At 36.5% G+C, this 15,248-nt stretch overlaps 1 protein-coding gene and 1 long non-coding RNA gene across 3 annotated transcripts in view; one reads left to right on the forward strand and one right to left on the reverse strand.

Annotated features, from left to right (window-relative positions):
• The first annotated feature begins 1,640 nt into the window (after positions 1–1,640).
• LOC147846862 (uncharacterized) lies at positions 1,641–8,184 on the forward strand. The gene is made up of 2 exons (XR_015476627.1): positions 1,641–3,120; positions 7,277–8,184. It is a non-coding gene; the product is annotated as an uncharacterized LOC147846862 (long non-coding RNA).
• The window catches only part of lonrf2 (LON peptidase N-terminal domain and ring finger 2), a 97,083-nt gene continuing 90,007 nt past the window's right edge, over positions 8,173–15,248 (reverse strand). For both annotated transcript variants that reach the window (XM_087237258.1, XM_087237257.1), the window contains 3 exons: positions 11,699–11,861; positions 10,496–10,645; positions 8,173–10,310 (listed from right to left, as the gene is read on the reverse strand). In XM_087237258.1, coding sequence (XP_087093384.1) covers positions 10,152–10,310; positions 10,496–10,645; positions 11,699–11,861 — 472 coding nt within the window. In that variant the 3' untranslated portion in view covers positions 8,173–10,151. The remainder of the gene's footprint in view (positions 10,311–10,495; positions 10,646–11,698; positions 11,862–15,248) is intronic.

Below are 15,248 nucleotides of genomic sequence, written 5' to 3' on the forward strand. Positions count from 1 at the left end.
AAGCGATCTTCTGCCATATCCATGCGCCCAGAAAAATCTTTCACATCCCTTTTAACATCATGAATCGCGCTTAGCACTCCATCAAGCTTTGAGATAAAGTCACTTCTCATTAGATCCAATTTCTGAATTACATCTACCTCTAGGCAAGTGATGTCACAGGTTGTCTTTTCCTGAGGTTAACTGCGCACGGTATCAGATGAGCTAATGCTGCTAGCATCGTCTTCCTCGCCACGTTCCGTAGCTCGAGAAAAGTTTAATTTTGACTTGATTTTACTTCTTTTTTTGATGGCGTCTTGGTTGATGAAATACCACGAAAGGTTTATAAATCAAGTTAATAATAATAAAAAGGCTGTTATTCAGGATTTTAGACGAAAAATGTCAGGAGCTCACAAAAAAAACGTGTTCCTGGCTTGGAGTCATAACCACGCATAACCACTTTTATTGCCATGTTTAAGAATCAAGAGAGTTTGTCCGTAAATAATCTAAAAAGGGGCGCCACTACTTGTCAAAGGTCTTTAAAGAGCCAGTAAGTGATAGTCTAATCTTTTCCAATTTAATACAAGTAAACACTTCATTCATCCATGCATCAAAAGATGGTGAAGAGACAAGTTTCCACTTTAAAAGGATGAGACGTCTCGCTTTTAAAGCAGTAAAAGCTAAAGCCTTCTGGACCATTACTGAAAGGTTGCCATCTACTGCCAACACAAAATGGCCAGAAGTGGATTTGTATCCAGATCTATGTCGAATGCATCTTTTAGAGTTTTAAATATTTTAGTCCAATAATCAAATAATTTAGGGCATTCCCACAACATATGGATGAGATCCGTTGGTGACTGTTTGCACCTATTACATGCATCGCTGACAGAGGGGTGTATTTTAGCAAGTCTAGCATTAGTGTAGTAGACCCTATGTAGAATCTTACATCGTATAAGCCCATGTCTTGCACATGTGTAGAGGTATGTGTGAGGTCAAGAATATGCTCCCAGTGTTCATCAGAGAACTCAAAACCTAAGTTCCCCTTCGGGTGGAGAACACCAATGCTATTAGTGGATTTGAATTTAGGAAAATCCATGAATTGGGAGGATTCGGTTCAGAAGCCGCTTGTCTGAAAGAGTATTGAATGGGCCAATGAATGCCAATGAATTGGCAGCATAAGCTTGCACAGGTGTGCTTCATTGCCAATTAACCCAGCTTATAAGCACACGTGGAGCAAGCAGACGCCATCCTTTTCGCTTCAGAGACTTTTCCGATCGAATCGATGAGGGTTCCTCTTGCTGGCTACAGTGACTTCCGAGCGAACAAGTGTCTCCCGGTCCAGAGTGGGTATCCGCGGCGGCAGATGGTTGAACTGGGACTCTCCCTTGCCTGCCGTTCTTTGGGTTCGTTTCTCCAGAGCGGTGTGTATAGTTGCATTTTTCCTAAAAGAGCAACAGAGTCGTGCAGCACATCCTTTTCAGGGCACTCGGGCAGTTGCGAGGGTCTCAGCGGGAGCTAATCTGCCGCCCAAGGGCTTGCGGACCTCCCTCCAAGTGCTCCATCCAAGCTTCGGACACTGGGAGTGATCCGTCTAATCAGATGGTAACTCTTACACTCGCTGACACCGGAGATCCACTAGCACAATGGTGCTAGATGTCAGCGCACAGTACCACTAGGCTACCGGCGCCGACCCAACGGCACTTTTTACTGCCATGAAAACATCAAAGAAAAAGCATTTTTTCCTTCCCCGGATGTGACAGCACGAACCTTGCCAGTCCGGGACGCGCTGCCTTCTGGCTCGCATGTTCTACGTGCTTTGCCAGTGGCTCACGAGCGCTGGGGGGACGGTCTCCTTTCCCTCAGCCCTCTAGCCCCCTCTCCGGAGTCAGGGTGCGGAGCCAGAGCGAATCGCTCTCCTCCAGCTCTTCCGCGGGACCCTTGCGCTTCCCGGATCAGCACACCCATTCCGAGCTGCCCCACCGCTGGTACGTCAGCGATTGTAGCGATGACTCCATTAGCGAGGGCTCTGCCTGCCTGGTTAGCACAGGCCAGCCCCTCGCGGTGGCTCATACGCACAATCAGACTCGGTTACGCGATTCAGTTCGCGAAGCGGCCCCTCCGCAAAAAGAACGAACCTTTTTAAAGGAGATGTGGGAGTAATAAGGACGCACAAACGCGATGTGTTTCTTTCCCAGAAAGAGTCACAACTCTCTGCCCACTTTCCATCGGGAGCTGGTTGCATTTCTATATTTATGTTCGGTCGATTTTTTTTCGTGGGAAGCGCAACCAGCGGGATGTAAAGTTCAGTTCGATGTTCAAGTTCATTTTTCTTTATTTTTTGACAGCAGCAGATATTACGTTTTAGGTATACACTTAAATAGAGACAGTAATGCTAGCGTTTTTTGTCTGTTTTTTTTGCCTTTGTAAATTCAAAGGAGCACTTCATCTAATTGACAGTCATGGAGAGTTTAACTTGCGTTAGCTATAATGTGAAGGGAATTACATTAGGAAAAAAATACTGAATCAGCTTAAGACACTAAAATGTGGTGTTGCAATGTTACAGAAAACAAAACCACATGGAAGCTATTCTAGACTGGACCTTTTCTGCATTTCAAAAAATGAAACTGCACAGAGTAATAGAGTGCAACATAGAGCCCATTACTTTATCAGATCATAGTCCATTTGCTTTAAAATTACATGTGGGCCAATGTAATCAGTTTAAATATTGGAGGTTCAATGTTTCAATACTTAATAATGAAACACACAAAAAGAAATACAGCAAGAATGGGAAGATTATATTAAAACAAATGATAATGGATCTGTCACTCCATCTATCTTATGGGACGCTGCCAAAGCAGTAATGAGAGGAAAGATCATTGCACTTACATCCAGAATAAAAAAGCAAAGGGAACTCAAACGAATCAAAATTGAGAAGGAAATAAAACGATTAGAATATCAACATAAAAATACTGGAAATACAAATCTCCTGGAGCAATTGAAGCAAAATAGACAAAAACTAAATGACCTACTGACTTATAGGGCAGAAGGTGCTCTAGGATATACAAATAGAAAATATTATGAATTTAGTAATAGGGCAAGTCGGCTATGGCAAGCCGTTTTAACTTTTATTCCTCATCAGGATATGTATTCTTCATATCAACAATTCAATTTTTGATATCAACAATTAACATTCTTGATATCAAAAACGTAATTGTTGATATCAAAAATGTAATTGTTGATATCAAAAATTTAATTGTTGATATCAAGAATTACATTTTTGATATCAACTATTTAATTTGTGATATCAACAATTGCATTTTTGATATCAACAATTACATTTTTGATATCAACAATTCAATTTTCACTAGTTAAGTCACCAAAGACTGCCATTCAAATTTAATTGTTGATATCAAGAATTGAGTTTTTACTAGTTAAAATTAAATTCTTGATATCAATAATTTAATTGTTGATATCAAGAATTACATTGTTGATATCAATAAATTTTCAACTAGTAAAGATGCTCATTTTTGATATCAACAATTCTTTTTTCACTAGTGAAAATGTTAATTTCTGATATCATGAATATAATTGTTACTAGTGAAATTAGTAATTTTAGATATCAAAAAATTAATTCCCTAATTTTTGATATCAGAAATACAATTTTAGATATCAGAAATAACAATTTTAACGTGTTGAAATATAATTGCATTTTTACTAGTAACAATATAATTATTGATATCAATTTACCTTTGCAACTAGTGAAAATATAATTATTGATATCTATAATGACATTTTAACTAGTAAAAATACTCTTGCAGATATTTAGAATTGTAATTTTTACACGTAGAAATAGCTATGGTAATGAGCTCATTAATATTCATGTGATTTGGTTTTCCCACAATTCCATTGGGCCAGACCAGGAACAAAGATGGTGAAAGCAGATGCACAAAAACGACTGTTGTCTAGTCAAAGATCAGTTTTTAATTTAGTTTTTTAAATCTACAATCATAACAATATATGTTTAACCTTAAGACCAAAAACTATTAATTTATAAAATAAGTATTTTAAAAATAAAATAAGTAAATGCTTGATTTGTGACCTGCCTATATCATAGTGTTATATTGACAAAACAATATATCAGATTGGAATAGACAGGGTATATTAAAACTCAAGAGATAAAACTGTGTCCTTAGTTAAAATAGGGTGTAGAACTACATAACTAATTGTGTCTGAAAATTTGACATCAAAGTGGACAAAAAAAGTTATATAGAAAAATGTCACCCTGGCCTGCACACTCCTTGTCACTTGTGCAGTACATTTTTATGGAACAGAATTGTACAAATCTGATGCATAATTGTACCATTACAGTGACAAGACACTTTGTACTTTAACAGTGTCAAATCTGTTCCTTTAAGAACTATTTAAAGGCATTTTGCAATATATAAAATCATGGGTCAATTTATTTTCAGTAAATATAAAACATCAAACATATTTATAAACATTTTTTTTTCTTTTTGTGTAAATGCACCTTTCTCCTTTACAATAAAGAATAAAATATACTTTAAAATAAATCAAAAGATCTATTTTTGCTAATAATTTCGCAACACTTTACTAAAATGTGGTACTGAAACACTTTCTCTTATGTACAATATTTTTTTCTCCTATTTTTACACAATAGCTTTGTAAATGAATTTACTTAATATTAAATTAGAAATTGAATTATGCAAAAAGTACTGTAACGAGAAGGCGATGCAGTGGCGCAGCACATTCGCCTCACAGCAAGAAAGTCTCTGAGCCTCGGCTGGGCCAGTTGGCATTTCTGTGTGGAGTTTGCATGTTCTCCCCGTGTTTGCGTGGGTTTCCTCCAGGTGCTCTGGTTACCCACAGTCCAAAGCGGTACAGGTGAATTGGGTATGCTAAAATTTACCATAATGTATAAGTGTGTGTGAATGAGTGTGTATGGATGTTTCCCAGTGATGGGTTGCAGATGGAAGGGCATCCGCTGTGTAAAACATTTGCTGGATAAGTTGGCGGTTCATTCTGCTGTGGTGACCCCAGATTAATAAAGGGACTAAGCCGAAAAGAAAATGAATTGTAATGAGCTACTGTATGCACAATGTTTGATTAGTTTAACCATAGTAAAATGTCTGCATGAACACTTTGCAGGACTTTTGCCAGCTCACGTGCACAGTGGAAAGCAAACAGCAAAAGGTGCAGATATCAATAATGAAACTGTATTTATCAGAAAATGCTTCTCAATGTTTATTAAAATGCCTTAAATGTTTAGTTTACATTAGCTTTGTTTTACCAGTTGTTTTGTTTCTCGAAACATGCTTTTAAATGACGGTTCATGTTTTAATATGGAAATTATTCAAACAATCAATTTGCCTTTCCAGTCATATATATTTTCATAGATATTGTAAGGAGGAGTTGTCCAACACTGATGTACCGTTTTTAAAAGAACAATTGTGTATCTTCATTTCAACTGTACCATAAAAGGTACAGAACAGCATCATAAGAGGCCTTTTCTGTACCATATAAGGTACAACTTTTACAAAGGTACACAAATGTTTCTTAAGGAGCCTTATTTGTACCACATGTACCTTTTTCTGACAGTGTAGATAACAAACCAGTCTTATGTTGCATGGATGTATTTTTACCTATAATGGGTAAAAAAAAAGTATTAATTTTTATTTTGTCAAAAAGCATCAGTAAAGATTATGTGCTTGTGCAATTTCCTACTGTAAATTAGTCAAAACTTTGCTGCTTGATTAGTAACATGCATTGCTAAAGGCTTAATTTGGGCAAATTTAAATTATATTTTCTCAATATTAAATTATTTTGAACCGGGAGATAGCAATCATGTGTTACAACTCACATAAAAAGAAATATAACTTATTACTTATTATTTGGCACCCTAGGCAAGATTTTAGGTGGCGCCCGTCACATCGCAGTAAATTCCACTGCTAGTGTATAGTCATAAGAAACTAAATCGCTTTTTGATCGACTACTACAAGCTGGGAAAACATCAGATAAATATGCCAATGCAATTAACGTTATTGCTGAATAGATCTAATATTTACACATTTGCTTGAAGAAGGAATGATGGGGGTAGTTACATTACTATTATTATTTTCCATAACATCTATGCCCTTAACGTTAGCTAATGTTAAAACTAACAGATAGCACTATAGCTGTTTATTGAATAGCAATATGTCAACATTGGGATGTAAAAAAATATGGGACAACAAATAGCTTCAAATATTATAATACATAGCAAACATTAAAATGGCCTATACAGAAATTAAATAAAGCTATACAATCTATTTCACTTTTAATTTGCATATTGATTAAAGTTACTATAGTAATTAAGTGAAGAGCAGCAAATGAATCTCTCATTGTGTTTTGTTTGATAACAGAGGTGTTCATGTAAGAATGCACTGATCTATAATGAAAGCATTCGACTTTAGTAACTGTCTGTGGTAAATTAAGAAAAAAATGTGTTGTGCTTAAAATAAAACACGCAGGACAGAGCAAAAAGAAAAAAGAAGCACTTTTCCGACGGTCTCTTACTGAGAGAGCTGAGCTCCAGAGAGGGGGAGCTTAAGCTTGAGCTCCACCTTTTTTGCACTTCTTCTACGAGTGATGTCACTGGGGGTAGGGTTAGGGGTGGGGTTGGTATACGCATTAAAACAGCTTACAGGAGGAGGAGCGACAGCTCATGCTCCCCTTCTCTGGAGCTCAGCTCTCCTAAAATGGCTCTGCAGCGAGCACCACTTGCCTCGTGGCGCGAGCTCTCCTTGCAGATTGCGAGGGCTTTAACGGAGTTGTGGTCGAAATGTCAAGCGAAACATAGGAAAGAGAGGGTAGCGGGATTTTGGGGTTTTAGTAACTGTAGTACCATGGGACGGAGAGCAGAGGGCGGGGTGTAGGAGACTGTACCAAAAAGATGAGGACCAAGGGGTGGAATTACGGGAGTTTTCCGGGTGAAATAACAAAAAAGGGTGGGTGGAGATAGATGTAAAATAAGGGAAACTCTTTGAAAATGCAGACAGACTGTGGTTTAACTACAAGCGCTGCGTTCAAGTGAGCAACCTGCGCGCACGCAAATGGGAGTGGTTTGTCGAGTCGTAACACCAGCGGCGGCCTATAAGGGAGGGCAGAATGACACTCGTCATTAATTTATGCACAGATCCAAAAAGGCAATTGTTGATATCAAAAATAGCTACATATCCTGAGAATGAATAAAAATCAAAACGGCTTGCATTGGCAAGCCGTTTTAACTTTTGTTCATTCTCAGGATATGTATTCTTGATATCAACAATTACATTTTTCATATCAACAATTAAATTATTGATATGAAGAATTTCATTTTAACTAGTAAAAACTCAATTCTTGATATCAACAATTAAATTTGAATGGCAGCCTATGATGACTTTTAACTAGTGAAAATTGAATTGTTGATATCAAAAATGTAATTGTTGATATCAAAAATTAAATTGCTGATATCAACAATGTAATTCTTGATATCAACAATTCAATTTTTGATATGAACAATTACATTTTTGATATCAAAAATTAACTTTTTGATATCAAGAACTGAATTGTTGATATCAAGAACGTTAATTGTTAATATCAAAAATTGAATTGTTGATATGAAGAATACATATCCTGAGAAGGAATAAAAGTTAAAACGGCTTGCCATAGACCACACAACACATACACTTAATCCACAAATACGCTTCATTAAACATGTACACAGACATCACCTATTTGCTATAAAACTGTAGGTTAACTATGTTCATTTATAATTAATTTAAATTTTATTGCAACTTTACCTTAATTTGATTGTAATGCAATAATGTGCATCTTTAGTAAAGCTACTTTGAATAAATAAATACGGTAAAAAAGCACTATACAAATGAACTTGAATTGAATAATTTATGTTTAAATGTCCATGTACTGAACACTTATAATTCAATTATGCGCATTGTATGCCCATATTTTTTTAGGGCACCACTAATTCCACATATGACCTTCAAAACATAAAATTTTTCTTTAAAATATATATATTGTTTTATTCCAGATTGAAATACAAAATTACAAGAAAAATGCAGCATTTAACTTGCACAGGAAAATGTAGATAATGGACATACACAAGACATGCACATTAATAAGAGAAGAAAACAATGAGAATGAAACAAACAATGTGAGCTTTTTTATAAGCAATCCATCCACACATTGCACACTACATATTACATAAGACAGGAGCCTTATTGAATAAAATTGTTATAACATTCAAACAGAAATTAATAAGCACAATTTGGCTCCAATTACAAAATTGAAATTACTTACTCTTTCAAAAATTCCCACTTAAGAATCAATTTATGACAAAATAATCAAGACTTAAAAAAAAAAAAAAAACGTGGTTATTACTATATATAATTAAGGCTTTATTTTATCTTTGATAGTGTGTGGCCTATAAGACCATTTTAAACCCATGGGGAAAAATACACATTGGAACATTGGAATTTATTACAAAATGTAAATGTATATAGTCTCTGAATTATGTAAATAAACATGAAAAACAATGGAGGCAAAGTAGGATCATAATACATGTCATTTTAAATGAAGTAAAATTAACTCTTACTTTAATCATCAAAGATTTATATATGGGAATAAGATTACTACTCTTTTCCAACATTAAGCACATGATTTTGTTTTAATAAATTCAAGACCAGTATTCAAAATTAGGGAACACTTGTAAGCTATTTAGCTACAATATTTAGTAACAAAACAGGTTTTTTTTTAAGCCTAGTTCACACTACATGGCTTTAAACATTGGCAGATGCAGTGCCGTTTACACTACAAGACTTGATTTTTTGTCTTTAAATCTTTGGTGTTCGCACTATGCAACGCTACTTAAATGATCCACAAAAGGGGGCTCACACACTACATAATCTGACAACAACCCATTCCCCAACAGCTCAGTCAAGCTACCAAACCACAGCCAATGAAATGTTGAGGGAGGAGCCGGCAGAAAATCCTAAACACTATTATCTGCTTGTGTGCTGATGACATCACTGGCAGCTTTTCAAACTTCTATGAAAGCTTTCAAGAGAGCATTTAAAAACAATGTCAGTCAGCTGATGCATACCTTTAATGACCATATCAGACTGCATTGCTGTCTGCTACTTTTTGCCGTGACTTTAAATATGTGTGCCTTTTTTGCCTAGCAACTTCCTGCTTATATAAACATAACTTTCTTATAGCAATAACATAAATTTACTTTATACATATCTTTCAAAACAGCACATTCTGTGCCGTAAAAAAGCTCCTGTTTATAAAAGTAAAAAATGAAAGTGAGGCCCAGACCTTTATGAGTGTTCTAGTATCTTAACTACATATTTATAGGCTGTTTTACCAAAAAGATCATATTTTTAGGGTGACTGTGTCATAAAATTTAAAGACAGACATTCAAAGCTTACTTTTAATATCTCAATAAAAGCTTTAAATGTATAGATGACTGGACAATATGACGTCTTATATGGAACAGTCAGAATGAATGCTTTGGTTAGATTCTGGCCAATCTCAGACATTTCTGTTGAGCTCCTGGGCACAACGGCCATTCAGCTCATGCTGATAAGCTCACATATTGGCTGCATCTCGTCATTACATCTGACCGAGGGGTTAAGTCGGCTGAATGGTCTAGAATATTTAACATGCTTGATATTGGATCTCCATTAGCGATTTTTTTCAGATCACAGCCTGATTTATTGGCAAGCTCATTAACTTTAAAATCAGGCTCAAATCATGGCTTAAAATCCTGTAGTGTGAACAAGGCTTAAGGGACAGAAAATGGAAAATGGGTCCCACTGTTTTTATGTTTGTTGCAACTGTAAAACTCTTTTACTGCTACTGAACTAAATGAGAGCATTCCAATGTAAACCATCAGTGACAAATTCTTTCTTGACTTTGCATGACTACACTATAATCCTCACCGCTGTTCATTGATGAGCGTAAATGTATCTTTTTTTTATTACTAATTGATGAGGGTTTGTGCTGCAATGCCTGACCAAGATGGTTGAATTAAGATACTTCCATGACTCCAGCTAGACGCAGCATTAACTTAAACATAAGTTCAATTTGATGACATTTAGGCCAAGCCCTAGTTTTCATCGAGGCCGCTTGCGAGTTACAAAAATGAGGACTCTGCGAATTGCAATCAGTCTGCCTTTAAGAGTGTTCATCGCAAGAATTGTAAGCTGGGCTTTGTTTTCCAGTGGTAACACAGCCAACAGCCACCAACACCATGCAGGACCATTGGGGTTTCCCTAAGAAAAATAAGACCAGAATCAAATGTTAATTTATAGGATTTCTGCCATTTTGAATATACACTTATAAAAAGAGCAAATAGCAAAAATATTAAATATGTCAATAAACTGGTGTAAAATTTGCAAAAATCAAGCTGGATATTACACTTCAATACATGTGGATGTGATTTGATGTAATCATTCACCTGTGGGTCAGGGTCTTTGACAGGTAGTGGTCCAAAATGGCTGATGATTTGATTCTTCATGTCATCTTTAAGGGAAGTGAACCAGGCCATAGCCTGATCATACACAGAGTCATGCAACTTCAGGAGCTCAGTCAAGTCCTCTCCTTCAGCCTGAACACACATGCAGAAACAGTATATTGTGTCTCGCTCTCCTTTTGTAAGGTGTTTAAGGGTCACGAAACACCAAAACACATTTTTTGAGCTGTTGACTGTCGTATATGTGTCCCACACTGCTAAAAACACTATTAGGACACCTATATTTCACTAAAAAGTGTAAATTGGTTGTTTTTGCGTTATTTCAAGCAAATTCGTACTTCCTGTTTGAAACGAATTTTTGAAGCTGCGTCACGGTCATGACATAATAGCCTGTATTCCAGCGGCTCTAGTTGCTGGTGATTGTCCTGTCTCTACAGATTTGGTAAGTGAGCGACCAGTGCTCTTTGTTTATTCAGTTTGTTCGTATTAAGTTGACTATTGCACTGAGTGCAAACATAGCACCGCATTTTGTGACCAAAATAACACGTGCGGCTTTCTGACGCTACCTGCCGTGTGCATCTAAGATTCCGGGAAATGCAGAGTTTTTTTTCTCTCATTCGCCGTGCGGTATCAAACATTGCATGAAAAATACACGCTTAGAGCAGATCCTCGAATCAAATATCGCGTTTGTCGCGAGGGGCATGAATGAATTCCCTGAATGAAAGAGCCAAACTGCAATTAAAGTCCAACATTTAATAATTTGGCAAATAATTCGACTACAGATGTCCATGTAGGTTAAACACCATCACTTTCTCATGTGTGTGTATTTTGACTGAAACTCACGCGTGCCCATATAGACACTCCCACACCATCCCACTTTAGTTCCTCCGACACCCCCCCCTAAACAGATCTGGACATGCCCACTTTTCTGACTTTTTCCAAAGTAGAGGTGTGAAAACACCCTGCTGAAACGAGGGGGTTTCATGGCCCTTTAATCGTTGTCTTTTGAACAACTGTAAAATCAGCCATCCTCCCCAAGATTCTGTAGCCTATATAACTAGACTGAGAGACCAACCATTTAAAGGGCTTTGTAGATGTTTTAAGTTAATAAGCTGATTTGACCAGCGCCCATATATAAATATAAAAATAGAGCATATCTTGTGCTAACAAACTGAAAAAATATAATACCTTTTTATCCTCCAAATATTCAATCTTGGCTGTGTGGTATCCATCTCTCTGCCCATGACTGAGAACTTTAAAACGAGCAATGCCTATGGTGTCCACTACTGAGCGCCCATCTGGAAAAAACTTGACATCTCTCACTGCCAGCATACAGCCGTGGTCTGCAAACCTGTTAATTACACACACCATGCATTTTACTTTATGCCATGTTAAAAATTTTAAACACCTCATTGTGTAAAATCTTTTTAGAAATCACAAAAATGTATACACAGAAACAAATCACAAACATAACTATCACTGAACCAAACAAATAACATGTCTTGTATTTTCCTTAACAGGAACATGGTCATTTTGCTTTTGTGAAAAGTGTATACAAAGAACAAAACAATCCTCTCAAGTAATTTACCCGACTGCCACTAAACTTGGTCAACATTATGCAGCGACACTGAATATCATGAACATTATGCAAAGACATGACATTTCATGTATCAGTAGTCAGTAGATGAGTAGTGCTTTTTTTTTGACCGGTCGCCACAAAACCAGTGCTGTAAGAATATCTGGACTGCCCAGGTCAATAATTATCAAAAAAAAGTTTAATTTTATACTTTGGAAAGCTGTAACAGGCTGATTTACTAAAGGGGTGTGCCTACATGCACCTACATTCTTGCAAACACATAATGACAACTCAAAACTTCACAAAATCTAATGTGGACAGGTGGCATATAACTTAAGCAGGCAAAATTTTGTGGAGACTGGATAATAGGTGGCACTATGACAGTTGGAAATGTTTTAACAACATGTTAAATGAAAGCATTAAATGTACTTCATCTACACACTTTTTTTTACAAATATTCTTGATCTGCATATCATATGATAGGGCTGCTTATACTGAACACTTTGACACTAAAACCACTGCTGTCACTCAAGTTCATTTAAGATTCTTCAATATGTGCAAAACCTACTTTTGCAAACTAGTCCCTGTTGTTTTGGTCAATCACCACAAAACCAGTGTTATAAAAATATCTGGACTGAGTAGATTAATAATTATTGAAAAAAGTTTATTTACAAAAGGAGCACTTACATGCCTGTAAACGTAAAAAAAAAAAAACTTTATAACATTGGTTGTATCCAGGTGACATATGATAATATGTCAATATTAAGCAAAAATGTGTGAAGTAAACACAATAGGTGGTGCTATAACAGTAGAAAAGGTCTCAAAAAAGTTTCATTGTGTCTTTATGCTTATTTCAGTGGTTAAATTACCATTTTAAGGGTTAGATGAAAGCACCAGACCATTTATTGCTGTTGTCTAATCTTTTCAGTTCAAATTGACATAAGACTGCAAAAACAAATGCTCATTTTACACAACTTTTTATAAATACTCTTGATCTACATATCACATGGTAGATCTGCTGTTTCTGTGCATGTTTTCTAAAATATATCTGCTGTCAGTCAAACAGTTTATTAAGTAATGTATATTACATTTTTAATCTTGCAAACTAGTTATACTGTTTTTTTGGCTCTACATCAGCATAAGCAGTATGTATATATGTGTGTATATATATATATATATATATATATATATATATATATATATATATATATATATATATAAACACACATATATACATATACATATATACATATACATACACACACAGGCGATCAAAATTAGAGAACAATTTATAAATAATTGAACAATTCTGAAGTAATATCATCTCTACTGCTCAACAGTTGAAGGATTTTTTGACATGCTACCAGAACACCTTTTTCCCAAAATAATAAAGGCATTTCAACAAAAAAAACATTATTTTGCAGAAAACGCACTGATCAAAATTAGAGAACAACAATTACTGTAGCATGGAAAAAGATTACAGCAAAATTTTCTGAAGGTTACAACACTCAGCAATTAGTAGGAAGTGTACAGGCCTCTGCTCTGAATGACTTCAGCAAATCTGTGGCCACAAGACAGCACTAGTCTCTCACACTGCTCTAGTGTGATTTTGGCCCACTCTTCTTCCAGTCTTCTTGACGGTTCAGTAACAGTAATGGGTTTCTTGGCCATAACTTTGTCGCCAAAGATTTTCCAGAGTTTCTCTATTGGGTTGAGGTCAGGACTCTAGGCAGACCATGTCAATATTTCAATGTTTTCAGTTTCAAGGAACTGCTTTACCCATTTTGCTGTGTGACATGGCACGTTTTCCTCCACTAACACTGCGGGCTGATTGGGTAATGAATGCAGGGAAGCAACTATATGTTGTTGAAGAAGGTTCTGATAAACATTTGCATTCACTCTGCTATATACCTGTAGAGGCCCAACTCCTGCTGCAAAAAACATGCCCCAAACCATGACACTTCCTCCTCCACTTTTTTACTGACTTCTTTATACACTTTGGGTTCAGTCTTTCTCCAGTTTGTCGCCGAACATAATGTTTCCCATCGGACCCAAATAAATTAAACTTGCTTTCATCACTGAAGTAACTTTAGAGAAGTTCTCCTCCGTCCACACAACATGCTCCTCAGCAAAGCTTAGTCTAGTCTTTTGATTCTTTCTGCTAATGAGAGGTTTGGTGACTGCAGAGTGGGCTTTCAGTCCAAATGCTCTTAAACGTCAAGACACTGTATGACGAGACAGATCTTTACCCTTTTCAGTGCCGAACTAGTGAGCAGTTCCAGCTGTAGTGTAAAAACGATTGCCCATTGAGGTCTTCCGCAGTATCCTGTCCTCTCTTCTGTGGATGACCAGCCTTCCTGAGAGACTTGAATGAACTGTGATGTTGTAAAGAATCAATATTCTATGATTCGTATGTTAGGTCGAGAGACGCATTGTTTAAAGTTATTTTGTTTATATTGTGTCATGTCTTTTTCCCTGTTCTTCTTTTGTTGCCTTGACTCCTCCCCTCCTGAGTTTCAAGCAGGTTGCTGATTGCTTCCCACAGCTGTGTTCACTTACCATGGAGACGTGAGAGGGGATAAAAACACAGGCCAAACACTTGGATGTTGAGAAAGGAGCTAGAGAGGAACCTTTCTCCAGAGCACTAGCTGGGTTTCAGTTAAAGCTGTTGAGAACTGTTAAAAAGTTGAACTGTTGTGATTTAAGATCTGACTTGTGTATGATTGGTACTTGTTCTCTGTTGTGGCTAAGAGCAGTACCACGGTTTAAACTTTGATTTCTTTCTTTTGCTTTTTCCCCCAGGAAGCAGTAAGGAGGTGGACGGCCATTCCTTTTTGTTAGACTTTTTCTCCTGTTTTGAGGTCAGTCAGGGAGTCAGTGTAGTTCTGTTGTTGATTTTCATCATTGTTCTCTTGTAGTTTATTTAGAGGCTTTACTCCCAGACAGAACCCTGTTTTGTTTGTTATTTTGGCTGTATTCCACTCCTGAAGTTAGAGCTTCCTTAACACTCATTGTGTGACTCTTTGGTTTTGTAAATAAACTTTTGGAACTTTACTTTTTGTTGTGTTGTGACTGGTCCCAGTTTAGTGCTCTTTAAATTAATATTGCTGCGTTCATTGTATTTTCCCCTAGACTTGTGTAAGACGTAACAGTGATGTTGTA

Source organism: Danio rerio, chromosome 1 (assembly GCF_052040795.2).
Source record: "Danio rerio strain M-AB ecotype USA chromosome 1, GRCz13ab, whole genome shotgun sequence".
Lineage (NCBI taxonomy): Eukaryota > Metazoa > Chordata > Actinopteri > Cypriniformes > Danionidae > Danio > Danio rerio.